Genomic DNA, 26,043 nt, shown 5'->3' with positions numbered 1-26,043 from the left:
AAAATTACAAATGCTCAGTTCTGCATAGCCAGTGTAGACATTTTTACATTTTACTTTGGAGCTTGCTTCACTGGTGGTTTCCTACAAGATCAGGGTTTGCTCCTCCCTGCTCTTGAGCAGCCTCCGGGAGTGGGTATGGAGGAGAGAATCTCGGTTGGTGGTAGGCTCTGTTCTGCAGAAACCCCCTAATCCTCTGTTTACCACAACATGAGTCTATTGCCATAGAAATGATAGTTGAGATCCCAGATTCAAGCTCACTGACTTCACAGCAGGGCCTTGTAAAAGGAGAAGCCACACTAACAAAGGGAAAACACAATTTATCAGAATAGTAGGCAGTCTGTTGCCTTGAAAGAAAGGGTAATTGTCAGCATTAAAATAAAAATGCATGACTGAGCTATGTTGTTGGGTATGCTGTAGTTTGTTTTCTGTGTAGTACTGCCCGACTAAAAGTAGTAATTTGAAATTTTATGTCATTTAATAGTTTGCTTGTAAAGGTCAGCAGTTTCCCTTGATTGCATTTGTTTCTTATTGAAATAAGAAACAAGCAGATTCTAATTAATCTTGTTGCACAACTGATGTTTCTGTGGTCAGAGATTTTTCCCTTTTCATGATGTGTTGTTTTTGTTTGTGTGTTTATTGTGTGTTTTTGTTTTGTCTTATTTCTATTAATAGAAGAAAGTGAACCCGAACAAGACACTAAAGGTATTTTTTTTTTCTTTTTGCCCTGCTTCTTTTAAAAGTCTGGTTCTATTCAATTGTTTGGTTTTGCTGACCTTATAAACAAATCTAAGTGCCGTTATTTTTTTTAGGAAATAACACACGATGTGTGGGGAATGTTGTCAGCATTTGACCAAGTGTTATTAGATGGGTTGCTTTACTTTATAATGTATTTATTGACCATTTACTTTTATTAAGTAACCTGAAAATGCAAACAAAATGACATAATCAGCATGAGAATATAAATCTCACAGATTGGAATAGAAAGGTACCTTTTGATTGAAAGCCTTTTTTTATGGGGGGGAGGGGGATGAGGGGGTGTTACAATTTTTGGAGGAATGTAAAAATGTTAAGATGCCAGCTTAGAAGGTGCGTGGGTGGCTCAGTGGATTAAAGCCTCTGCCTTAGGCTTGGGTCATGATCCCAGGGTCCTGGGATCGAGCCCCACATCAGGCTCTCTGCTCAGCAGTGAGTCTGCTTCTCCCTCTCTCTCTGCCTGCCTCTCTGCCTGCTTGTGACCTCTATCAAATAAATAAAATCTTAAAAAAAAAAAAAAAGATGCCAGCTTAGGTTTTAATTATTACTACTCCAAGAAGACAAGTATGATGTAACTGCTTCAAACCAAACCAAATCAATCAAATTTAAATTAATTTTAATTGCCCACAGATACATACATATATTTAGTGGAATATGTTTGAGGAAAGTAGTTGGAAATCAAATTTTTGGTGGGGGAACCCTACTTTGTAGAAAAAGAGTTTTTCTTCCAAGAAAGCACCTTCCATCCTGATTAAGATTCAAACTTTGTGCCGTTCTAACATAACCTTTTATGGTTTTTGGATAAGACTCACAGGTTCTCATATTTTGGCATTTTGGCACTAGGAAGAAACCTTAGGCTGGTAGTCTTCGAAATAGCCCCTCCTTATCTGAGCATCCCAATAAGGTATTTGAGATCGTTTTCTCTTTCTAAACATCAGGTTGCTTATGACCAAATTTAGATAAAATCATTTCACCTGCTCCTGCGTGATTCTTTTTGTTTTTATTTGCTTTCACTTCAACTCTGTCATTGCTGTTTAGAATCAAGTAACCTGTTTAGTAATCAAGTACTTGATTCTAAAGTAATGGGACTTTATTACTGAATAAACCTAAAAAACAAAACCAAACCAAAACAAAATCCTCTTTAAGGGACACTAGAATAAAACAAAGAAAGGAAAAAATGAGAGAAAATAAAATCCATGTGAGCTCATTGTGTCCTTTGAAATAATACTCAGAAAGAGAATTTATGGGACACCTGGGTGGCTCAGTTGGTTGGACGACTACCTTCGGCTCGGGTTATGATCCCAGGGTCCCGGGATTGAGTCCCGCATCGGGCTCCCAGCTCCACGGGGAGTCTGCTTCTCCCTCTGACCTCCTCCTTGCTCATGCTCTCTCTCACTGTCTCTCTCTCAACTAAATAAATAAAATCTTTAAAAAAAAAGAAAGAAAGAAAGAGAATTTATAAGGGACTTGAAGTATTCCTCTGGTCCTACTTCCTTAACAAGAAAGGAGAGGAGGGACGCCTGGGTGGCACAGTTGGTTAAGCAGCTGCCTTCGGCTCAGGTCATGATCCCAGCATCCTGGGATCGAGTCCCACATCAGGCTCCTTGCTCAGCAGGGAGCCTGCTTCTCCCTCTGCCTCTGCCTGCCTATGCTAGCTCTCTCTCCCTCTCTCTCTCTCTGATAAATAAAATCTTAAAAAAAAAAAAAAGAAAGAAAGGAGAGGAAACTCATCTACAGCCAAACGGCTTGTTCCTTTCGGGACTTAATTAGGATTCTCTGCCCTAGGCGCTCCTCCATTGCACCACCACTGCAATTTCAGACTGAATAATAGCTCCACCTCCTTACCACAAATTCAAATTATCCCTTAAAATGACAATCAATAGTAAGATTTATTATGTATCTGAAAGTGCTTTGGAAAATGGAAAGAGAGAGAGAAGGAGGGAGGGATGGGTGAGAATAAGAACATAATATAAGTATGCTATAAAGGACTCTGGAATCACTGGCTGCTTAAGCCCAATTTTGAAAGTACGATTCTCAACCTGCAGTTAGCACTGTAAATTTACCCAAGAGAAATTAAAGCCCAAAACTCATGAACAAATATCATGAGAGAAAACCCAGAGATAAATAGATTGCCCATGTCTATTTCCCATGATGCAGATGAACAATAACTTGCTTGCCCACAGGAACTGGAGAATAATGGATAAGACTATAGAAAGAGTTGCATCCTGTTTTTTTCTTTAAAAATCCATACCAAAACAGTCATAAATGTTTTCCAAATTACTAAGTAATGTCGTACCCCGTCTATTAACTCGCTTATGTAACAAAAACACTTTTATGCTGTTTTGGATGCTAATAAAATGCACAATAGAGATATTCAATGAACATTTTACCTGATATGAAGTATACCACATTACTTTTAAAACTGATGACCTGGACTGCATTTTCAGTTTGGGGCTACCAGCAAAGTAATGGGACTTTATTACTGAATTACATCTACGTAATTATTACCAGTGTATTTTTATCCACAGAGGTTAGTCTGGCATTTACTTTTAATTGCAACTGGCCTTACTGTTTTCAATCTTTGATAATATGGTGGAAATTCTGTCATCCCTCCTTCATCTCTTCTGCTTGGAACTGGTAACAAACGCAGATGGGTATAAAAATACCAGTTTTATTGCTGATAAAGCTGGATTGGAAAATAAACCTTTCTACTTTTTCATCTAAGAATTAGACTAACATCTGTTTTCTTATCCTCCTAAGCCCCTCCCACTCCTTAACCTTCCACCCCAAGTTGTAGGATGGAGAACCCCATACCCTTGTTGTATGAGGGTAGCTGGGAGAATGATGGCCCCAAGAGGGCTGAGATACTCATAACATAGACAAGTCCCTTTGACCCATCTCACTAATCAGAACAGTCACTCATTCATTCAGTTCATTGATTCCTTCACTAATTCAACAAATATTTATTGAATGCCTGCTATGTACCATGCAGGGCTCTGTCTCCCCACCTATCAATTAGCCCGTGTTAATGAACAAAGCAAGCTCTGCCCTTGTGATGCTTACATTTCAGAGGAGGAGAAAGCCAACAAACAAACTGATTACTATGACATGGTGATAAGTGCTATGAAGAACCACAAACAAGGGTAAGGGAATGTGTTGAGAAACATTTTGATAAGGAGACATCTGTGACCTTCTTTGGGGGCAGGGGGAAATTGGCAGGAAGGGTGGAAGCCATCTGTCAATACTGAAAAAAGGGGGCAAGTTCCTATTTTATCTTCTGGCAAGAATGGGGTATGCAGAAAACAGTTCCCCTTTTATTCCTGGCCTTTTCCCCTCTTCATCCTAACCATGTGTGTGGAGAAGCTGGGGCTGGTGTACTGAACGAAGAGCATGCAGACTGGGACCTGGTGAATGAAGGGGCACAAGACACCCCCATGGGCTTGGTAAGGAGTTCCCTCAGTATCCCAGCTCCCACTTTGGGGAAGTGAAACCCATGGGTTCATTGTGATTGAAGGCGTAATTTCAACACACCCTCACAAAGGAAACAGAATCACAAGATTTATTATTTACAAATCCCAGAAGCCAGGGTCTGGGGAGCATGCAGTGAGCTCAGGGAAGGGAAGTTCTCTGACCCCAGTCACAGAGAAGGGGACAAAGAGTCGTGTAGCAAGGGTGTGGGGGTGCCTGGGTGACTCAGTGGGTTAAAGCCTCTGCTTTCGGCTCGGGTCATGATCCCCGGGATCGAGCCCCGCATCGGGCTCCCCACATCCAGGCTCTTTGCTCGGCAGGGAGCCTGCTTCCCTTCCCCTCTCTCTTCTGCCTCTCTGCCTATTTGTGATCTCTCTGTGTCAAATAAGTGAATAAAATCTTTAAAAAAAAAAAAAAGAGTGGGGTAGCAATAACCTATACTTATAGGAGATCGGGATGCAGGATACTAACTTTTCTCAGGCCTCACTCTAAGTGGTTATTTTAAAAGTTGCCCAAGAAAAGCCAAGTGGGAGCTTACGATGGACATCCTAAACTCAAGTCCTTAACTAAATGTTTAGTCTCTGGATGTGGTAGGGTTATCATACCATAAAATGCCACGGCAGCAACTCAAAAACACAAAGTCGTTTTTTCAAAAGGTGTTTTTCTCACCACATAATCAAACTGTGGCTCAGCCAAAGGTCTATCTGCCCTTTTGGAGGAGACCAGAAGTTCATTAGCACAGTCACACCTTCAGGAAGCCACTGCAAATGCCAATACTACTCCTTCATGTACCATCCTGTGCCCCACTGGACACCACCCCCCCAGCCCCAGAAGGTTCTGATATGGGACAGAGCAATATATTAGGCAAATTCACTCCAAGGCCAGGTTGCATCTATTTTATTTACCATCTCCCATTATGCATAGCTGTGTTGTGCAATACAGATCATCAAAAGTTCTGCAGTGAGTCCAAATGATATTCTAAATAATATAATGCTAGCCAAAAGGGGGGGGAAAGCTGTAAATTAGAACAAAATAAATCCTCCCTTATTACTGCATTTCTAGGAAGAATTTACGGTTCCCAAATGAAAACTCTTGCCTCTATAAATTAAAGCAGAAACAGTGTCTAGATCTTACTCTTCTCCAATTTCTTAGTCTTCTTCACTTTAGCCAGAAGGCTATCATTCATGTTCAAGGGTACAGAATTCTCTACAGCAGCTGCTGGCTACACTTTTCCAGTACCTATGGGATTGAAATAATCCTACTCCCAGTCTCTAAAAGATCTTGCTTTTTTCAGATTCTGAGAGGCAATGGGACCCGTAAGATGATGAGTACAGTAGCCCCACACTCAAAAAATGTAGGACACATAAGTATAGTCCCAAGCCCAAAAAGTTCTTTCAACCAAATCATGAAAGTGGACTCAGCTATGTTGTGCAACCAAGATCTCCATCACTGTTGCCAGAAAACATTAGAAAAGGAAAAAATACCTGAGAGCGGTCAGTCTCTGTCAGTTGTCAAGAGTGCACAACCTGTGAGCTCAGACTGAGTTGGGAGAAATCTCCCATCAGGGCGTCAGATGGGTCACCATGTGTCACTCTGGTAAATCTGGAAAAAGTGTGCACTGCCTCCTCACTGGCTGGTCTGCTGGAGAAATTCAGAATTTCCAGGGAGGAGAGCCTCAGTCACTTAGTCTTGACTGACACTTCCTTCAGACTCATTCATTACGCGACTTTTTCTTTCCTATTTCACCTTGGAGCCCAGCTTTTCTGGAACTTCAGTCGAGGGACAGGCTTCACTCCCTCTCTAAGGTGGCATTTTTATCCCTGACTAGCAGGACTGGCTCCATAATTTGTAGGCCAGGTGCAAATGACAATGATTTTAGTTCAAAAATCACGAGTAACGTCAAGAGAAGGACAGCAGACGGTTGAGCCAAGTATGAGCGCCTCTTAGCACGGGGCCCTATGAGAGACCACACAGGGCCACCCACTGTCGGAGGCAAGCCTGCTGACCACTGCGGCTACCATCACTCGCTCTGCTACCAAATTTCTCAGGCGGTACGCATCACCTGCTAGGGAAAGCTTTCCAACATTCTATTTCAACTTGGCGTCATTCCTCATAGAATTTTGATCTAAAACAGTTGTAGGGGGGACACCCGGCTGCCTCAGTTAGTGGAGTGTCTGCCTTCAACCCTGATCCCGGAGTCCTGGGATCAAGCCTGCTCAGCGGGGAGCCTGCTTCTCCCTCTGCCGCTCCCCCTTTTGTATTCTCTCTCTCTCTCAATCTCTGACAAACAAATAAATATAATCTTTAATTTTTTTTTCTTTTTAAAAAGGCTGTTGTAGATATTTCTGAGGCTCTTAGGACCAATGTCTCTGCCAAATTTTCCTCCTCAGAGCCTTACTTTTCTTCAGTGTTGGGGCTTTCTAAAACTTGATGCTATTTAAGTGGTGGAAGAAGTGTGGGTCTCACCACATGTTTTCTGGAGCTGTTGGGTTAGGCTCCACAGCAATTTTTCAAAATGTTATTAAAAAATTTTCAATCTCACAAAAAAGTAGATATAATACTATAGTGAACTCCCACATTCCCATGACCCTCCAGCAACAATGATCAAGAGTCTACCAACTTTCTTTCCTAAATTCTACTACTATGTTCTTGCTGCTGGTTTCTTTTAAAGCAAATCCCAGACATGAGTTCAATCAACCAATATATACATTAGTGTAAGGATTTAAAAAAAAAAAACATAATCACATTACCATGTTCATTACACCACCCATCCCTAATTAGCACTAGTTTCTTATACCATTTACTACCAGGACTGTGCAATTTTTATCCAGTTACCTCAAAATATCTTCCTACATTTGATCCGTTAAATAAGAATCCAAACAAGACACACACTTTTCATTTGGGGTTATGCCTCTAAGTCTTTATAACTCTACAGTAATTCCCTCCTCCCACCCCCATACAAGTAATTTACTCAGAAAACTAAATAATTTGCCCTATTGAAACTGTCTACATTCTGGATTGGAATGAACTATAACATTGTTTAATCTGTTCCTTAACCTCTGTTCTTTTGTAGGTTGGTAATTAGACCACAAGACTTTTTAAAAGCAGGCTCAGATTGTTTTGGGGGGGCAGATTCAGTTGGATTTTAAACATTTGGTGTATTTTTTTTTAACCACCTGTTGCCTTAAAGATGGACCCTTCTTTGCTTTTCCTTTCTTCTGGCTTTTGTGCTCAACTCTGTATTTCTGACGTGCTCTGCTAGACTCCATCTCTTAGAGTCCTCAATATCAAAAACGGGAAGCTGAATTAATCTGTACCTACAAATCTAAAATTAGAAACTGCACAAAGAATTCAACTGTCACATCATATCTTTCCTGAACTTTCTCTCAGTGAATCAGTAGGGATTCAGTCTCAAAATATTAGTTACCTATTCTCCTGCTCACGCTGGGCCTAAAATATTTTTCTTTTTGGCCCAATGGGCTCATCTCATTCTCTCAAAAGCTTGACAAATATTTTCTGTCCTCCCACTATGATACAGTTGAAGCTAAAAAGCACTAATTATTTCCTTAATTCAATTAAATACTATTACTTTGGTCAGGCACTCCTTCTAGGTACTGAACAAAACAGGCTTGGTTTTTGGTTGCCAAAAACTTCTAATCTACGGGGGTGGGGGAGTGGTAGACAATAGAATAACTTCAGATAGTGGTAAGGTCTGTAAAGACAATAAAACACAATGATGAAAAGTGAACGGGGGACAGGTTATACCTTCTATTAAGGAAGGCTCTTCTGAGGAAATGCCACTTAACCAGAGAGAGGATGGTAAAAGGAACATGCCACATAAAGATCTGGGAGATGAGTCTTCTAGGCTGAGGGAAAGCATGGACAAGCTCCTAAGGAAGGAATGAAGTTAGACTGTCCTAGAGTGGTGAGAAACACAGGGCTCTAGCATAAATGGCTTAGAAGCCAGGGCATGGCATTTGGTATTATACTTAATACAGAAGGAACGTGGAAGGAATTTACACAAGAGAACACGATTTGATTTGCATTTTTTAAAAGACCACTCCAGGGGCACTTGGGTGGCTCAGTCGTTAAGCATCTGGCTCAGGTTATGATCCCAGAGTCCTGGAATAGAGCCCCACACTGGACTCCCTGCTCAGCTGGGAGCCTGCTTCTCCCTCTCCCTCTGCTGTTGCCCCTGCCTGTGCTCTTTCTTTCTTTGTGTCAAATAAACGAATAAAATCTTTAAAATAAATAAATAAAAGATCACTCCAGCTTGAGCATTCGCTATAGGAGTCACTCACCACTTCTGTTTTCCTAACAGTTTTTGCCAGAATCCTGCGGGCTCCTGAATCCCACAATGTCACATTTGGCTCCTTTGTGACCCTGCGCTGTACAGCAACAGGCATCCCTGTCCCCACCATCACCTGGATTGAAAACGGAAATGCTGTGAGTGCCACCTGTATGGGGACGTGTCTGGGGGAAGACTCACTGGAGAGGAATTTCAGGATAGACCACATATTTGTGACAGTACCTTGACCTCTGACATTGGTCCCACCTGTACCTCCATTTTTCAAAGCCTTCTAGGATTTTCGTCCTAGAAGTCACTTCCCTCGAAACTGAGCTCCGTGGGTTTGCTTCTTTCTTTGTATCGTAACAGAAGAGTAGAAAATCAATTGCTCTTGTATAAAAGGGAAGAGAGGTCATAATTCCTTCCCATACAGGTAAATAATTCACACAAACCTCACCAGCTTAAGAATTAGTTCACTGGAGCTGGAGGCTACTTTGATGAAAACTAATTCAGAATTAGAATCCCTAACTATCAATTCAACATTCTTTCACTTTTTATACTGATAATAATAACCATCACACATTAAGTGGTTACTATGTGCCAGGCTCTCTTCTAAGCACTTTACGTATAAACATTCATTTACTCATTCTACAAACATCTACTGATTATCTCCTGGGTATCAGGCACTATTCTAGGTAGGCATTATGGGCATAAGAGCAAACAAAATAAGTGAAATAAGTCAGTCAGAGAAAGACAAATACCATATGACTTCACTCATATGTAGAATTTAAGAAACAAAACAGATGAATATAGGGGAAGGGATTGAAAAATAAGAGGAAAGTGGAGAGGGAGGCAAACCATAAGAGACAGTGAACTCTAGGAAACAAACTGAGGATTGCTGGAAAGAGGTGGGTGGGGATGGGTTACTGGGGGATGGGCATTAAGGAGGGCATTTGAGGTAACGAGCACTGGGTGTTATATGCAACTGATGAATCACCAAATTCTACCTTTGAAACTAATAAAAAAATAAAGTATTATTTTCAAAAACAAAACAAGTGAAGTTCCCTGCTCTTGAAGAGCTTACATTATGATGGGGAAAGACAAACAATAAAATAAAATAGGAAAATATTCTATGCAGACAGTGTCAAATACTGGACAAAAATAAAGCAAGGAAATGAGACAGAATGTGAAACCTTACAAGAAAGATTCCATTCTCAATAGAGTGGTCAAGAAAGCCCCATTTAAGTGAAGACATTTGAGCTAAGATCTGAAGGAGCTGAGGAGGAGGCTGTGTAAATAACTATGGGAAGAAAACTGAGGAAAGTCTCTAAGAGGAAGTCACACAAGGCATGGCAGAGGAATAGCAAGAAGGTCAGTGTGACCAGAGGTGAGTGAGCAAAAAGGAAAGAAGGAGTGAGTTCAGGAGTTATGGATCATACTAGCTTGTGCAAAGCACTGAAACAACTTCAGCTTTTATTGGAGTGAGATGGGATGCCATGTTAGGTCTCCTTCTGTTATCTGTTTTCCTACTGACTCTTGTTCATTGTGCTTTGTTTCCTTGTATGCCTTGTTATCTTTGACTACCTGCTATTCACTGTTTTGCAGGGAAAAAAAGGTCAGGGATTAATTGGAGATCTAGATAAAGGTACTTCTCTCATAAAGAATTTTTGTTTATTTTTGCCAAGGACCAGAGGCAACTGCTTATTTTGGACCATCTTAAACCAATTCAAGGTTTGACACTCCTTGGTCATCCCAGATAATTGTAACACAGTCTGCAATTCTGTGTGGACTATTTCACTTGTAGTTCACACTGATAACTCTCTGACAGCTGATTCTTTGAGATTTTGATTTGTTGTACCTCTTACAACTTCTCATCTTTAGGGAACCTGAGTTTTGATTTCTGTCTGCTCACTCCTCAAAGGAAACAAATTTTTCTTGATTGGAAAAATGTCTTAGGGAGAATAAATCTTCTATATTTGTTATACCTGGTAGAAATATTTTCCCAGAATTTTAATTTTTTTCAGTGTGAGAGTTAGTTAACCAGTATCTGAAATAAGAATCTTCCATGGATTATCATAATTATTTTTTATAGACTTCAACCACTTGTCTGTTTGGTTTGCATTTGATCCCTAGTTTCTGATACTCTTCATGAGGTTAAAGATGTTTATTTTAATCTTAACAAAATGTTTTTTAAAATAAACATATGTTAAATTCTATAAAATGCCTTGTCATTAATTATTTTAACATACAGGTTTTCATTTTAAATTGGAAAGTTTCCTTTTCATTCTTTAAAAACGTTGCTCCTTTTTTTGTTTGTGTTGTTTCACTTTGCAGTTTTCTTTATGATTATTGCATCTACTTTCAAAAATGGGAATAGTCCAGTTTGGGGGGGCTATCATCCCCAGGTTTTGTTAATGATATTATGCCAGGCCTACAGAATCAACTGGCAAATTGATGTACTTTCCTATGATACAGAACTCAAAGGGAGGATGTTGAGATGCAAATCTCTCTTAAACACAGGGCCACTTTCCTCTATTAAATCCTTAATAATTGCTTCTCTCTTCTCTACACTTTTTTCTATCCAGAGCATAAAGATCAGGAAGAATGTAGTTGTAACAGAAGTTCATCAGACCTCTTAAATAAATTTACTTTAAAACTACGATCTTTCTAATCTTGATGCTCTACATATTTTTGTGGATGGACAGAGGGAGTCCTATGTAACCTGTCAACTTTTTCTCAGGCTCTACTGCCTACCATAAATGTTCCCCACAAGAATCCACTAAAGAAAATCTTATTCAGAGGCTCTAGCCCATGGACAGATGTCTCAGTCTAGTGCTGTATGTACACATAACAATTCATAACATTCTTCTGCTACTTTTTTAACTCTCTCAAAATCTGCTCCTACTTATAGCCTTGTTATCTGAACTCTGGAATTTTCCATGACTCTATAGGGACAATTTATCCATTCTTCTCTCAGGGAAATTCAAGGTTTCAGCGACTTGGTTGATATTAATTTTTCTATCAACTCAGCCACATCTCTTTGTATCTTCCAGGAATTGCTGAAAATTTCTGCCCCTTTAATTATGATACCCTTCTACCTTTCTAGAAATTTATTTTTTCCTAATTTTAGGTTTGATTTATCTTTTGGGATTTCAGGTAGAAAAATGAGAGCTAAACATGTGGGCTGAGATCATCTTTGTGACTCAGATGCTGAGCAGGCATGACTTGTAATGTAATACAACCTCATTTAGTATCTTCTGTATCTTGTAAGTCTCTTCAGAAGGGCAGGTTCTTTTCTCACCATTGGCGCCTACCCCAAGCAGGCTCTCTGACTGTTTCAGTTCTTTTAGGTGATCTTACATCACTAACACTATCCCAATTTAGTAATTCTGACGGCCGAACCCTAAGTAATAACCAGAGTTTCCAAAGGCAATTCACAGATGGGACCTCTCTTTTCTTTTCTTTCTTTTTTTTTTTTTAAGATTTTATTTTTAAGTTATCTCTCCACCCAATGCGGGGCTCAAACTCATCACACTTGCACACTCTACAGACGAGCTAGGCTCCCTTTCTTAAGACGACTACATGCATCCACCTGCCTTCCACAAGTCCCACAGTTAGCTGCTTCTCTCACCCTCACTCATTCACTCTTCCCCCACTTCCTAACTGCTATTTAAGACTCCTACAGGTTTGGGGTTGGAAGAAGTGAAGAGCAGTAACTGAAGTGGAAAAGTTCTAATTTAACCGATACTCTTTTAGTCTGGCTTTCCATCACTGTGCCTGACAAGTACTTAAGACAACTCTTTCCATCACAGACACATTCAAGATTCTTGAGAAATCAAGGGATATTCAAGATGACCTCAGTGACTCATTTTCCTCAGGGCAGCCATCTCCCTCTTAGCCCCCAATTTGTTAGTTGATGGGAAGTCTTTCTGTTGGTGTCCCATCCATGCCCCAAAGAGATCTTTGGGGGAAGACTGAAAATAACTCCAATCCAGGTCTTCTCTAGAACCTGTATATCCATAAACTCTTAGATCCAGACCACTGAACAGAGCTACCCCTTTTTTGCTTCTTCCATTGGAGCTACTAGGCAGCCTGCTCTCCTTTCAGATTTTACAGGTGTGTATCAGATACATCTCTGCTGTGTCAACAAACTGCAGGTGTGTCAGGGTCCCCTAGACCACCCTCAAGTTTGCTGACTCACTAGAAGGACTCAAAGAACTCAGAAAAGCCATTATCCTTACGGTCATATTTTATTACAGCGAAAGGATACAGACTAAACTCAACAGTGGGTAATCAGCTGTTCTCTCCCTGTGGAGTCCCATGGAGAGCACCTAATTCTCCAGCAATGATGGCAACATGTATGATGTCTTGTACTCAGGCAGCTCACCCAGCCCGGGTGTCCAGAGTTTTTCCCAAGGATCAGTTACAAAAGCATAGAGGGTTCACATGAATGACCTTAGCTAGTCTCCAACCTTTCCAAAGGTCAAACTGATACAGTATAGCCTAGAGTCCCTGCTGAACAAAAAGAGCTATTCACCATAATTTGCACTGTAACATAAACTATCTGGCATGGCTCATGGTCTCAGATATACAAAGACACTCTTATGAGGCAGGATTTTCCAAGGGATGAGAGATTATCTCTTAGAAGCAAGTCAAAGGCCAGTTCTTTCTTTCAAACGTGCAGAGTTTGAGCACCTCAAGTCCACTTTACAGTTAACCCTTTACTACACAGCAGGGGACATATGTCAGCCCTTCAGGTGGTCCTTCATACCTTAAGGAGAGGGGATGCTTTAAACCAGTCCCTTGGATTGGGTGAGGATGGTCCTCACTACAGCTAAACAACTCAAACCTAGATGAGTCATCCAAAGGGTTCTTGGCTATTTGTACTTTTCATGTCCTCTGGGATAGTCTCTCTCCAGCTTTTTAGGATCTTGGTTGCAGTGTTCATATGTTGTTGCCTTACAGTATATTAACAGCAGAATTTTAAAGTCAAAGGAGTGTTCTAAATGAGGAGAAAAAAAGAAAGAGAAGAAAAGCAGGTGAGGAAGGTGAAGAGCTGTAGGATGCTAGACATGGGAAGGGAAGAAAAGTGGGGAGAGAAGTGTGTGAGAAACAAAGCACATCCCTGTGTGAAATTCTGGTGAATGTTGTGTACCAGGTAAAAGATGCCAAATTCTTAGGCTACCTCAACTACTGAAGAGGGTCATCCTGCAATGGCAGCCTCTTGGGGGCTTAAATTCATTTTTTAAATTATTTTTTTCATTTATTATTTATTCCATTTATTTTTTATCATTTGTTATTATTTTTTATTTTTTATTATTTTTCACTATTGTTTATGCTGAAGGTTTTTTTTTCTGATACTTGAACAAGATTATTTTCTCATAATTTGTGTGTCTACCATGCATCTAAGTGCCTACCATGCATCTCTTCAAAATAGAGACAGTGAACAAATGTCACTTTATGAGCTTACTGCTTGAGGGACAATAAATAAGAAGAGGTAAAGGGTCAGCAGACCTAGGTTGGAAATGGTCCTCTTCCACGCATGTTCATTGTATGGAAGTAGACTTGCCTCTGAGACACTGATTTTCCCATGTTTGTAATGACAGAGGTATCAGGTGGCTGGAGAAGATGATCCCTAATATGACATCAGGGGTATGGGTCTCGAATGTTGTTAAGTTACAGTCAAGGAATTTGTAGTTCCTGTTCTTCTTTAAGCTCTCTAATTAAACTTAAAATGTCATTTAAAATTCAAATCTTAGGGACGCCTGGGTGGCGCAGTTGGTTAAACGACTGCCTCCGGCTCAGGGCTTGATCCTGGAGTCCCGGGATCGAGTCCCACATCAGGCTCCCAGCTCCATGGGGAGTCTGCTTCACTCTCTGACCTTCTCCTCGCTCATTCTCTCTCTCACTGTCTCTCTCTCTCAAATAAATAAAATAAAATCTTTAAAAAAAAATTCAAATCTTATTTGGCGATCTGTTTTGTGGCTCTTATGTGGAAGCTGTTGTTGTTGTCTTTGGCCTCTCAAGGTAGTGTAAAGGTATGTCCTAAGAAAGCTGGTGGACTGATGATAGAACTCTACTTATTTGACTTCCTCTGTGAAAACAGGAATAAGAAAATGGAAAGACATATGCTTACAAAAAAAAAAAAAAAATCAGTGTTTCCAAAGGCTCATATGAGTTTAGAACTAGAAGATACAGGATTAGCCTCTGTCGGAGTTTGGGAGTAATAAAAAAGTCAGATGGTTCGAATTAGTTTCAGTCTTATTGAGACCCCAACTTAATCATTCAAGATGTGATTCACCAAAAGCAGGAAGCAAAATAGACCCACGGCCTCAGATTCTAAGGCAAGAATAAAATGAACTGATAGTGACTTTCTTCCAGGAAGAAAGCAAAAGTACATCTGCGGTTCTTATGGTCAGGGAGAAGGTTGTTCTTACAGCCAGCTTTTCGGTCATGGAGCTACTGCCCAGGGCCAACTAGAAACCGAGATGATAGTGCTCGTGCTGACACAAATCTCAGGAAATGGAGGCAAGCTTGGGCATTGCAAACCAGAAGAGCCTCCTGAGAACAGGAAAGAGCCCACAGCCCTGGTGTAATTTGGGGTGGACTGAACAAACACGAACGCAGAGCTGGGACCTCACTGGCACAGAGTAAGACAGTTTGAGCCGTGGCTCTTCACTAAGGCACTACTAAGAACAACGGGTCCTCTAGAGGATAGGACGGCTCTTTTCCTCCCTGGTTCTGTGAAAATATCAGTAACCTAAACCTCGAGCACTCCGAACAAGAGAAAGGCTAGCTATATGCCCCAAAGTGATCAAAAATTATTTTGCTTTCTTCCTACAGAAACGTCATTCATTTTTCATGAAAATGTGTAGTCTTAGATGAACTTCAAAGCGAGCAGTAATATTCCTTTTGGTTTTACAACACTAGAAGTAGTAGTTTCATGTGGACAGAACACAGCTTACTTTTCTAAAAGAAAATAAGCTTGTATTTTGATAACCAGATTTATTTCAAGTTATACTGATCATATCTCCATTATTTTGGCATTCAAATGAAAAATGTCAAAAAATTACACGTCTCTTTTGTTCTTCCAATAAATACAGTTGCTAAAATATTTTAAAAGTTGAGTCATCTTAATTTGTTAAAAGAGTTTTTTATAAAAATAAAGAACCAAATTATCTATACTGAAGACTGTTTCTGAATTTTCTTAAAGAGCAGCTCACCTTTATTTACACATATTTTTTAAAAAGTAGTATTTTTGCTTCAAAGTCCATGAACTTTGGAGTCATCCTACTAGCTCTGTAAATTAAAATAATTATGTGTATCAGCTGGGATATATTATGTGGAATACTGCAGCATCCAGATTAAAAGAGGTCACTATTTATATAATGTTGACCAGAAACAATATGGAAATTTTTCTCAGTTGGTATCCCTTTTTCTATGATGCATAAACAGACATTTAAAACAATCCTATTATTATATCTCCCAAAACATGGACCCTTCTGGGTCATACCCTACAGCTAGCTCCATGAGGTATTCTCAGCAAGCTGGAACTATGTACAAGACAAAGCCATCCGAGGTCTTCCTATGCCAGGTCAAGTAGCGATGAAGTATAAGATTACCCATAACTGTGAACAGATTCCCTCAAACCAGCATTATTAATGTATTAGCGGCATTTAAAAATATTCCACAGGTCAATACTAGTTTGCCACTTTCAAAAAGCTTTTATATACATATCTCAAGTGCAAATAAGTACTCCTATTTATGATAGAGGTTCCTAAATGCCTCCTTGTCAGGTCATGCTCTCAAAAAGAGAACCCACATACAGAGCAGAGAGCTGCTTATCCAGCTCCTTCAGGTCAGTATGGCTGAGTGACCTGCAGGAAATTACATATTTACTGTAAATACCAGACACAGTCACCTCAATTAAGCACTCAGTTTTGCCTGGGCATATCTTGGTCAAAACTCAGTAATAATCTGAACCTGAGGGGCAAGAAGATCAAAATGGAGGGCAAAGGGTTGTTTTTATTTTTAGGTCATCAAAAAATACTAAACTGTTGGTCAGGATGATCCATGAAGAAAGAAAAACAAATTCAAACTATGACTAACAAGGCCTGCTGTGCATGAGTCACAAACCGAATCAAGCAAGACCTCTGGAAACAGGAGGAAAAGCATCTAGGAGCCACATCACAATTGAGCAATGAGCCTTGTCACTTGCTGGTCTCTTTGCTGAACTATTTCAATAGCTTGATGGAGTCTAGGAGAAGAGAGGTTAGCGGGTTTAAAACTCTTCCTCTTCCCTACCAAGAGTGTCTCAGTGACCTTGAGGAGCAGTGTAGGAATGACTTTCTTAGGTGTGAACATGAAAATAGTGCTGGTTTCTTCAACCTTGGGGATGACTCATTCCCCAATTGTGTCCTAGGCATTATGCTGACCTACTTCCTGAAGGAGGGATTAACCTTGCAAAGGGGGAAGGTGATTGTTCTACAGATTTCACTTCTATGAACTGGAAAGGGATTATATTTATAAATGAGATATCCCAATAGCATGAAGTGAGTTGACTGAGCACAGAGGTTTGAGGCCTTTAGCTTTTTTCTCCTTTGTTGCTTGGTTGCTAAAATTTGAGAGAGACCAAAATTGTATCTCAAATTGTTCTGCCTTTTCTAGCTAACTTGGAGATTCAAATCCGTAAGAGGTTGCGCTTCTGATAAATACGATAATGACGCATTCTATCTGAATTCCCAGCTGAGTGTATGTCTCTTAAAGAAATTTTTCTCTCTGCCTTGTCAATTGCTCATGAAGTCCAGGCTGTTTATCTGGGGAAACCACCATCGTACTTCATCTGACTTAAATTGATGCTCACATGAAGTTTTTATCATAAGAATTGAAACCAGTAATGCAGAGAAGGAATAAAAAGGCAAAGAAGCTCACTGGAAGAACTTCATGCTTAATCACTACAGAGAGTGTTTGGATCCACGACCAGCCAGCCACCTGGCAGCAGAAAGAAGCAAGCTGGTTTCACCACAGGGCTTCCCCTCCCCTTGTTAGTCTAACTGTGAAAACAGGCAAAAGAGCAAAATAACTGACTCCAAATTGCTTATTTCCAGCCTCGTTCCCTACCATGGGACGGAGAGATCTTTCAAGGCCACCCCTCTGAGATAAGGTCAAGGTGAATCATGGCCTGATTCCTTAGTCATTCCATTCAAATTTCCCTCAAACTGGCATTTTCTCCTCATACAGTGACCATTAAATAATTACTGTAACTAGAGTAGGAATTCTAACTCTGCAACCTCACAGAAAGTGCTGGGCAGCTGTCTTCCCCCAGAGCTAAAAGGATGGTGACTAACAACCACTTACATGAATTGACCTACCAGTTGGGTGCTAATATTGCATTGATATATCCTGGCTCTTTAAAGACATTTGATTTTCTGATTTAAATGATATGGCATGATGTAGGTCATGCCTCGGAAACAGAATTGGCTTTACAACCATTTTTCTTCATAACCGTCCATCCATCTGGTGTGCATTTGTGGGGAACTGAACACGAGTTAACCATTTCGTAATGCTCACAAGTCTGTGGGTTGTCTGGGTGGTTTTGCTGATTTGGACCATGATTTCGTGATCTTGGCTGATCTAGTTCCTGTGACCGGCACATTGACCGGGGGCTAGTCGATCTAGAATGGCCTCACTTGTGTATCTGGTGGTTGTTCTTGGCTCCCAGCTGGGGTAACGAGGCTAACCGGGCCATGTGTTCCTCCTCCTCTACTGGGCTAGCTCTGGGTTGGTCACAGGAGGCCACAGGTTCCAAGAGCAACAAGAAAGTAAGCCACAATGTGCAAGACTTTTACAAGTCTGTTTCTGATTTTCTAAAACAAGTACAAAGCCAATTTAGATTCAAAGCATACAGAGAGATGATACCTCTTGGGGGAAAAACTACAAAGCTACATTGCAAGGTCATGGGCATAGGGAAGAAAAAGGTTTCGGCTATTTTTGTAATCTACCATGTGCCCTTTGATCATCATTTTGGTACTTTCTCTTTCGAGTCAACTGATGCAGCCTATTAGGAAATCCTTGACCTAATTCTATCCATCTTTTTCTCCTTGACTCCACCAGGTTTCTTCTGGGTCCATTCAAGAAAGTGTAAAAGACCGAGTGATTGACTCAAGACTGCAGCTGTTTATCACTAAGCCAGGACTCTTCACATGCATAGCTACCAATAAGCATGGAGAGAGATTCAGCACTGCAAAGGCTGCAGCCACCATCAGCATAGCAGGTAGGATGGATTTCCACAATCGCATTGCTCCAGGAGAAGGGAGAGGTGGCACTATTCCACATCTCATTTGGCGGGAAATCTTTTTTCTTTTATTTTTACTCCAGTCCCCTTTGGGTGATTTCTTCCTCCTTGGGGACATTCCAGAGGTTGATCTACATAATTGATCTTAGGCGATTTATTGCCTCCAAAACAACATCCTCCAATACCTGTCCACGTGATGGGCAGCAGGTTCCAAAAGTTTATTTCTCTCTATTTCTTTTCTCCCCCTCCCTTTCATCCTTTTTTTTACCTTCCCCCTTCCTTCCTTTTTTTTAAAATCTGTTTTTTCATTTCCTTCTTTCCTCTCTCTCTTTCCTCCTCCCCTCTTTCTTTCATGGGGCTAATCACACTACCCAAGCTCTCAAAGAGTAACTTGGCAGATACTTCACATGGTTGTGCCAATTTCTGCAAGGCTTTTTCTTGAGGGCTTTTTTACTTAGGAGCATTTGATCTACTTTGTGGTCTTTCCCTTTCCTGTTTCAGGAAAGTGATAGCAGGACTTACAGGTGTTTTCAAGGAAAAGAGCTGACATACAGATTTCTAGGGTATTTGTGTTGAGTTATAAAGGTTTATTTTTAAAATGTAAATGCCCCAAAGCCTTCTGAGAACATTTGTGGAATTCCTAGAGATGGAAATAATCCCTGTATCAGGAAATGCCAGGCATGTTACACTCATAATGTGTCTCCTGCCCAAGGGTCAGCAGAGTTGCTTGGCCTCACATGTGAGGCAAGCACTGGTAGAAACTGTGCCCAGGGCCAGCTCCCCAGATCCTCGCTATGTCTTAATACCATGCCACTTCTTTGATCTTCCATGATGGGGAAATTCCTGGTAATGTTTGTGATTTTAATATGAGATTGAATAGAGACCACAGATATATATATAGGGAACACTGGACAAGGCTGGCCTTCTAACGCATGCCTGTGAAGGAAGGAGAAGATTCTAAAATGAAGGATCCCTTCTGTCTTCTTCTCCAGAGATATATCTGCTTTTAGTACCTTGAGATATCATATCAATTATTCTAGAATTTCCACTGATGGGAAATTCCTAGAGAATTTCCCCTATTCCTAGAGAATTTCCCATCACTTCTCCTAGAGAATGGTTGAGAATTCTAACAGTGAATTCAACTCAATTGAACAAATAATAAAACAATTATTGTTTACATAGCACCTTGTTGATAAAATACTTTTGCATGCATTTATTAAATACTAGATTCAAGCCATCATTAGGTAGAATAAAGGATGCAAACTTAAGTAACAAATGGGATAGTTAGCAATGGAGTCCCTACCTTCCAGGGCCTCTCAATCTAGAAAGGAAGTCAGCCAGTCATATACATTATGGCACGGGCTATGTTCTACTGCAGAAGCACAGACAAAGAAAACAGTTGGCTAGCAAGCTCAGAGCATGATGGAGACTGGAAGTGAGATAAAGAACAGGAAGAAAGTTTTGAAATGTCTGGTGAACTGTCTGAGTAGGTTGGATGTATTCTTCAATCAGTGGAAAGTCATCTAATTATTTTAAAGGAGACAAGTGATACACTCAGATGTATCTATTATCAAATTAACAGATGTTGGGTGTAAAAACTGGGAGGCACGGCATGCAGTCAGGAGGCTATTCCAGGAGTCTAGAAAAGTAACAAAGGTCTGAACAACAACTGCAGCGATTAGGGCAGAGAGAAGGAGAGAGATTTAGGAGACCTATCAGGGTAGAAACGATAGCACTTGAGAGGCGCCTGGGTGGCTCTGTTGGTTAAGTGTCCAACTCTTGATTTTGGCTCAGGCCATGATCTTAGGGTTGTGGGTTCAAGCCCTGTGTCAGCCTCCGCACTGGATGTAGAACCTGCTTAAAGAGTCTCTCTTTTCCTCCTCCCTCTGCCCCTTCCCCCACCTCTGTCTTTAAAAAAAAAAAAAAAAAAAAAAAAGGGTAGGATTTGAATGTGCTAGAATGTAGCCATGTACCAGATGTGAGAGTTTGAGGAAGGTGTCTAGGACAAATAATAATAAATAAAATAACAAGAACATGAGGAGGTCCCAGAGTTAAATTTTTAATGCTTTGAATAACCTGGAATTATTCTAGTCTCACTATCTTGTGTTTTATTTGATATTTGATCAGGAACCAATGTTAAATAAATACCTTTTTGCAATATCTATCCATCCCTCCATCCATCTATTTATGTAATGTGTGTGTGTAGAGAAAGAGAGAGAGAAACATTTACATGTGAATACTCATATCCAAGAAAATAAACCGATTTAATCTAGTTTAACCTACACGTCCTCAGGGTGGAAGAGAAAAAATAATGTTGCTAATCTTAAGAGCATTTCATTTTAGGTAATTATTCAGTTACTCACATACTGATTCCCTGCCAGGGCTCTTCCTCCCCTTCCTCCCCTCTCCCCTAGATAGCCGGAGAAAAGGGACTTGGAAACCTGCAGTGGTGACCTCTGGAACAAACCCCTACCCCATCCTCTGGCGAAGTCTACAGCTGGAGAACTTGTGATCTCAACTCTTGGCTTTGTTAGGACCCAGAGGACACCCCTGGCTGGCTCAGCACCTTTGAGTCTCCTCCTATAACAGCACAGTCCTCTCCATCTCTGTCACATCCTTCATCAAGATTCTCTCTGGAGTCTACTTTGCAACCTCTGCGACTTGGTCACCCTGTCTCTCCCTGCAAAGGCATGCCTGCTGAATTCCAATTCAGCTCCTTCCTTATCCCTCATGGGGCCCGAAGTAACTTCTGGATCACTTTCATGTTATGCATAATCCATTTGTTATACAAAATCCAGGAGATTCAGCCCTATTGACCCAATTCTGCTGTTTACCCAATCATGTCATGCTACCATTTTTAGACTAATGTGGCCATTCCATGTCACAGTAAGGGATGCCTATAAGGTTCCTTGCTTCTAGAGATCCAAATAAGAACTCAGGGAAAGTTTCTCTGCTTCAGCTTTTTCCTTAATTTATACCTCTCTTTTAGGATTTTGGTTCAGAGAAAGCAATCTATAAAATGTATCCAAATTCCTTTTTTTTTTTTTAAAGATTTTATTTATTTATTTGACAGAGAGAGATTACAAGTAGGCAGAGAGGCAGGGAGAGAGAGAGAGAGAGGAGGAAGCAGGCCCCCCGCCAAGTAACGAGCTCGATGTGGGACCTGATCCCAGGACCCCGAGATCATGACCTGAGCCAAAGGCAGAGGCTTAACCCACTGAGCCACCCAGGCGCCCTGTATCCAAATTCTTAATTCCTCTACCTTCCTTCTTTCCACAACATACCAAGCTGGAGAGACTCCCCCTTTATCGTGGCAACTTCAGGGGCTACCGTCGTAAGTACAAAGAAGAGCATGAAGGCAGTGCTATGGCAGTAAAGGAGAATCTAATATAACAGGTGTATCTACATCACACCTAGGCAGAGTCACTGCATGGACATGATCTTTAAGATGCTGAAATGATTACAGAGCATGACAGCCACCATACTGGATACAGCAACAATACCCCTTTCTTTACCCCTGACCTAGCTGATCCAACTAGCTGATCTGATGGATCTCATCGGATCCATATCCGATGAGAGCCCAATCCAATGCCATTAATAAATGGAATATACCAACAGAGAAGGCAGGAAAGCTAAAAGAGTAATGGTATCTTCTGGTGGTAAAAAGAACCTTAAGTTATGGCAAGCAGCATAGAAAGGCAGTGCCTCAAGATGAAGGGAGAAGTGGTCTTAGGCATCAATGCTGAGAAAAGACCAGAGTGAAGATGGAGGGCATCAAAATACCAGCAATGGTAGCTTGGGGGAGAACAGTACTAGTGTTTGTATGGGGGAAAAAAACGGTAGAAGCAATTCATGGACTGGTATACAGCAGCAGAGAGGACGTGAAATTTCCTGCCGCACAGATGAGGAGTAAGGGCAATGGTCAGTTAGGCTGGAACCAGCAGTGACTTGACTTTAGCTAATGGCAAGGCCTATTTAACAAGTGTTAGGTGATGTATGTGAACCAATAAATGTGAATCCATCTGCACATGGAAAAAAAAATGTTACTAAGATGAATGAAGAGAGACTCCCTTAAGGAGCTAATTCATAAAAAGCTACAAGATCCTTTTGTTCATCCCCTGATCAGTTTTTCCTGTTGGAGCTCATGGACTATGAGGCCTGAAGCTTCCCTACGCTTCCTAAAAATTTCCCCAGGCAGATCTAATGAGGGTGTCTCATGAGTGCAATGGAGTAAGACTTTTGAACACCAGGAGACATCTGCCATTTTCTCTTCTCCTTGACCCTTTCTTTTCCATTATGTCTGCTAGATGCCTCACAACGCTTCCAGTACCATCAATAAGGAAATTGCCTCCTGGCCCTAAAGGGCTCCCTGAGGCAATATTCTAGGAAAGTGAGGCCACACTGGTGAGAACAAGATCCATGGAGCCACTTAATTCAGAATCATTTTAAAGAAGCACGAGCTTATGCTCCCCAGACCTCCCAGAGCTTGGATATGGCATCTGTTTTCTCCATTCCTCCTTTCAGCCCCTCTCTTCTCTGGCCTCTGATGGCCTCAGAAGTCCAGAGTTTTGAGTCAGACATGGTGCTCTTGACATTCTGGGAATGCTTCCTGACCCCAAACTCTCCCTTCTCTCATTTCAGCCATCCTCATCCTCCCCTAGTGTTCTGTAGTCAACAGCCTTCTTTGTCACATTCTCTGTGTTTCACTTTGAAGCCTTTACTCCATCTGTTTATTTACTCATCCCAGCAGGAAAACTGGAAATAGAAAAATCTGGTCTAGCGCTTAGGATTATGTCTAATGATATTTCTAGTGTTTGAAGGAAAACAAAAAATAAAGATCAGCCTTCATTTTCCCCAAACTCTTCCATGTGTAGGCCCAAATCCTCATGCACTGTTTGAGTAATGTGATATACTTTTCTGACTCATTTACATTTGCTGTTAGTCATCAAAAGGAGTCAGGAAAATTTTGGAACCTCTCCCTATGAACCAGGAAGCTGCATTTCCTTCCAGCCACAACCCTGAAAGGCTCAAGTTGCAATTTAAAATCACCAGGATACTGGGTATTTGGCCAGGTGCCTTCTCTTTGTCATTAGAACCCTCAGCTCTGTGACAGAGACCAACAAGACAGTATATGATGCCTGTAATGAGCGTAATTCTGGAAGAGCCAGATGGCACCCAAAGAGGCACCGGTACTAATTCTACCAAACATTTAAAAGAAGAATTAACACCAATTCTTCTCATCCTCTTCCAAAAACTAAACTAAATAGGGGTAATACTCTCAAACTCATCTTATGAGGCCAGCATTACCCCAGTTCCAAAGCCAGATAAGGATATTACAAGAAAAGAAAACTACAGACCACTTTCCCTGGTGAATACAGATGTAAACATTCTCAAGAAAATATTAGCAAACCAAATTCAACACCACATTAAAAAAGAACATTTATCATGATCAAGTGGGATTGATCTCTGGGATGCAAGGACGGTTCAACATGCACAAATAAATAAATGTGATACACCACATTAGTAGAATAAAAGATGAAAAATCATGTGATCATCTCAATAGCAGGACAAAAGCATTTGAAAAAATGTAATGTCTTTTCATGATAAAAATGCTCAACAAACTGGGGATAGAAGGAATACAATAAAGGTCACATATGACAAACCCACAGCCCACATCATACTCAAAAGTGAAAGGTTGAAAACTTTTCCTTTAAGATCAGGAATAAGACAAGGGTGCTTACGCTCATCACTCCTATTCAACACAGTACAGGAAGTCCTGGACAGAGCAATTAGGCAATTAAAAGAAATAAAAGGCATCCAAACTGAAAAGGAAAAAAGTAAAATTGTCTGTTTGCAGATGATATGATCTTATATATAGAAAATCCTCAAGATTCTACAAAAAAAATCATCAGAACTAATCAACAAATCCAGCAAAGTTGCAGCATACAAAATCAACACACAGAAATCAGTTGTGTTTTTATACACTAACAACAAAACATCTGAGAAAGAAATAAAAAAAAAATCCCATTTATAATAGCATCAAACAATAAAATATTTCGGAATAAGTTTCACTGAGAAGGTAAAAGATCTATACGTTGAAAACTAAAAGATTTTATGAAACTGAAGACACAAATAAATGAAAAGATATCCTGTTTCATGGATCAGAATTAGTATTGTTAAAATTCCCACATCACTCAAAGCAAGCTACAGATTCAATGCAATACCGATTAATATTCCCATGGCATTTTTCACAGAAATAGAACAAACAATCCTAAAGTTCATATGAGACCACAAAAGATTGTGAACAACCAAAGCCATCCTGAGGATGAAGAATAAAGCTGGAGGCGTCACACTTCCTGACTTTAAACCATACTACAAAGTACAGAATTGTCATAAAAACAGATTCATAGACCAATGGAACTGAATCAAGAGCCCAAAAATAAACTCACATATATATGGTCAATTAATTTACAGCAAAGAAACCAAGGATACACAATGGGGAAAGAACAGTCTTTTCAGTAAATGGTCCTGAGAAAATGGGGTAACCATACAAAAGAATGGAATTGGACTCCTACCTTATACCATACACAAAAAACAACTCAAAATTGATTAAAATCCTAAACATAAGACCTGAAGCCATAAAACTCCTAGAAGAAAACATAAGCAATAAGCTTGATATCAGTCTTTGTGAAGATTTTTTGGATATGCACCAAAAGCACAAGCCACAAAAACAAAAACAAATGGGATTACATTAAACTAAAAAGCTACTGCACAGCAAAGGAAACCATCCACAAAATGAAAAGGTTTCCTATGAAATGGGAGAAAATATTCTCAAATGCATATCTGAGAAGGGATTAATATAAAATATATAAACAGCTCATACAACTCAATAGCAAAAAGACAATCCAATTTTTTTTCTTTTTGAATGAGCAGAGGATCTGAACAGACATTTTTCTAAAGAAGACATACAGATGGCCAACAGGACGTGAAAAGGTGCTCAACCTCACTAATCATCAGGGAAACGCAAGTCAAAACCACATGAGATATTACCTTATAACTGTTTGGATGACTATCAAAAAAAACAAAAAAAAGATACGAGTTAGTAAGCGTTGGCAAGGATGCAGAGAAGAAGAAACCCTTAAGCACCATTGGTGGTTCAGCCACTAAGGAAAACAGAATGGAAGATCCTCAAGAAATTAAAAATAGAAGAGCCATATGATTGAGCAATTCTACTTCTGGA

General features: G+C 40.3%; 1 protein-coding gene across 3 annotated transcripts in view; it reads left to right on the top strand.

Moving 5' to 3' along the window:
• Positions 1–26,043, top strand: part of MUSK (muscle associated receptor tyrosine kinase) — a 90,609-nt gene that overhangs the window by 38,837 nt on the left and 25,729 nt on the right. For 2 of the 3 annotated variants that reach the window (XM_044265155.1, XM_044265154.1), the window contains exons 6-7: positions 8,543–8,667; positions 18,623–18,782. In XM_044265155.1, coding sequence (XP_044121090.1) covers positions 8,543–8,667; positions 18,623–18,782 — 285 coding nt within the window. Of the gene's footprint in view, positions 1–672; positions 703–8,542; positions 8,668–18,622; positions 18,783–26,043 lie in introns of all 3 variants that reach the window. The other variant, XM_044265153.1, reaches the window with a different exon arrangement.

This window comes from Neovison vison, chromosome 9 (assembly GCF_020171115.1).
Source record: "Neovison vison isolate M4711 chromosome 9, ASM_NN_V1, whole genome shotgun sequence".
In the NCBI taxonomy this organism is placed as follows: domain Eukaryota; kingdom Metazoa; phylum Chordata; class Mammalia; order Carnivora; family Mustelidae; genus Neogale; species Neogale vison.
Note: the sequence above shows the minus strand (reverse complement) of the source record. Positions and strands in the feature narration are given on the sequence as shown.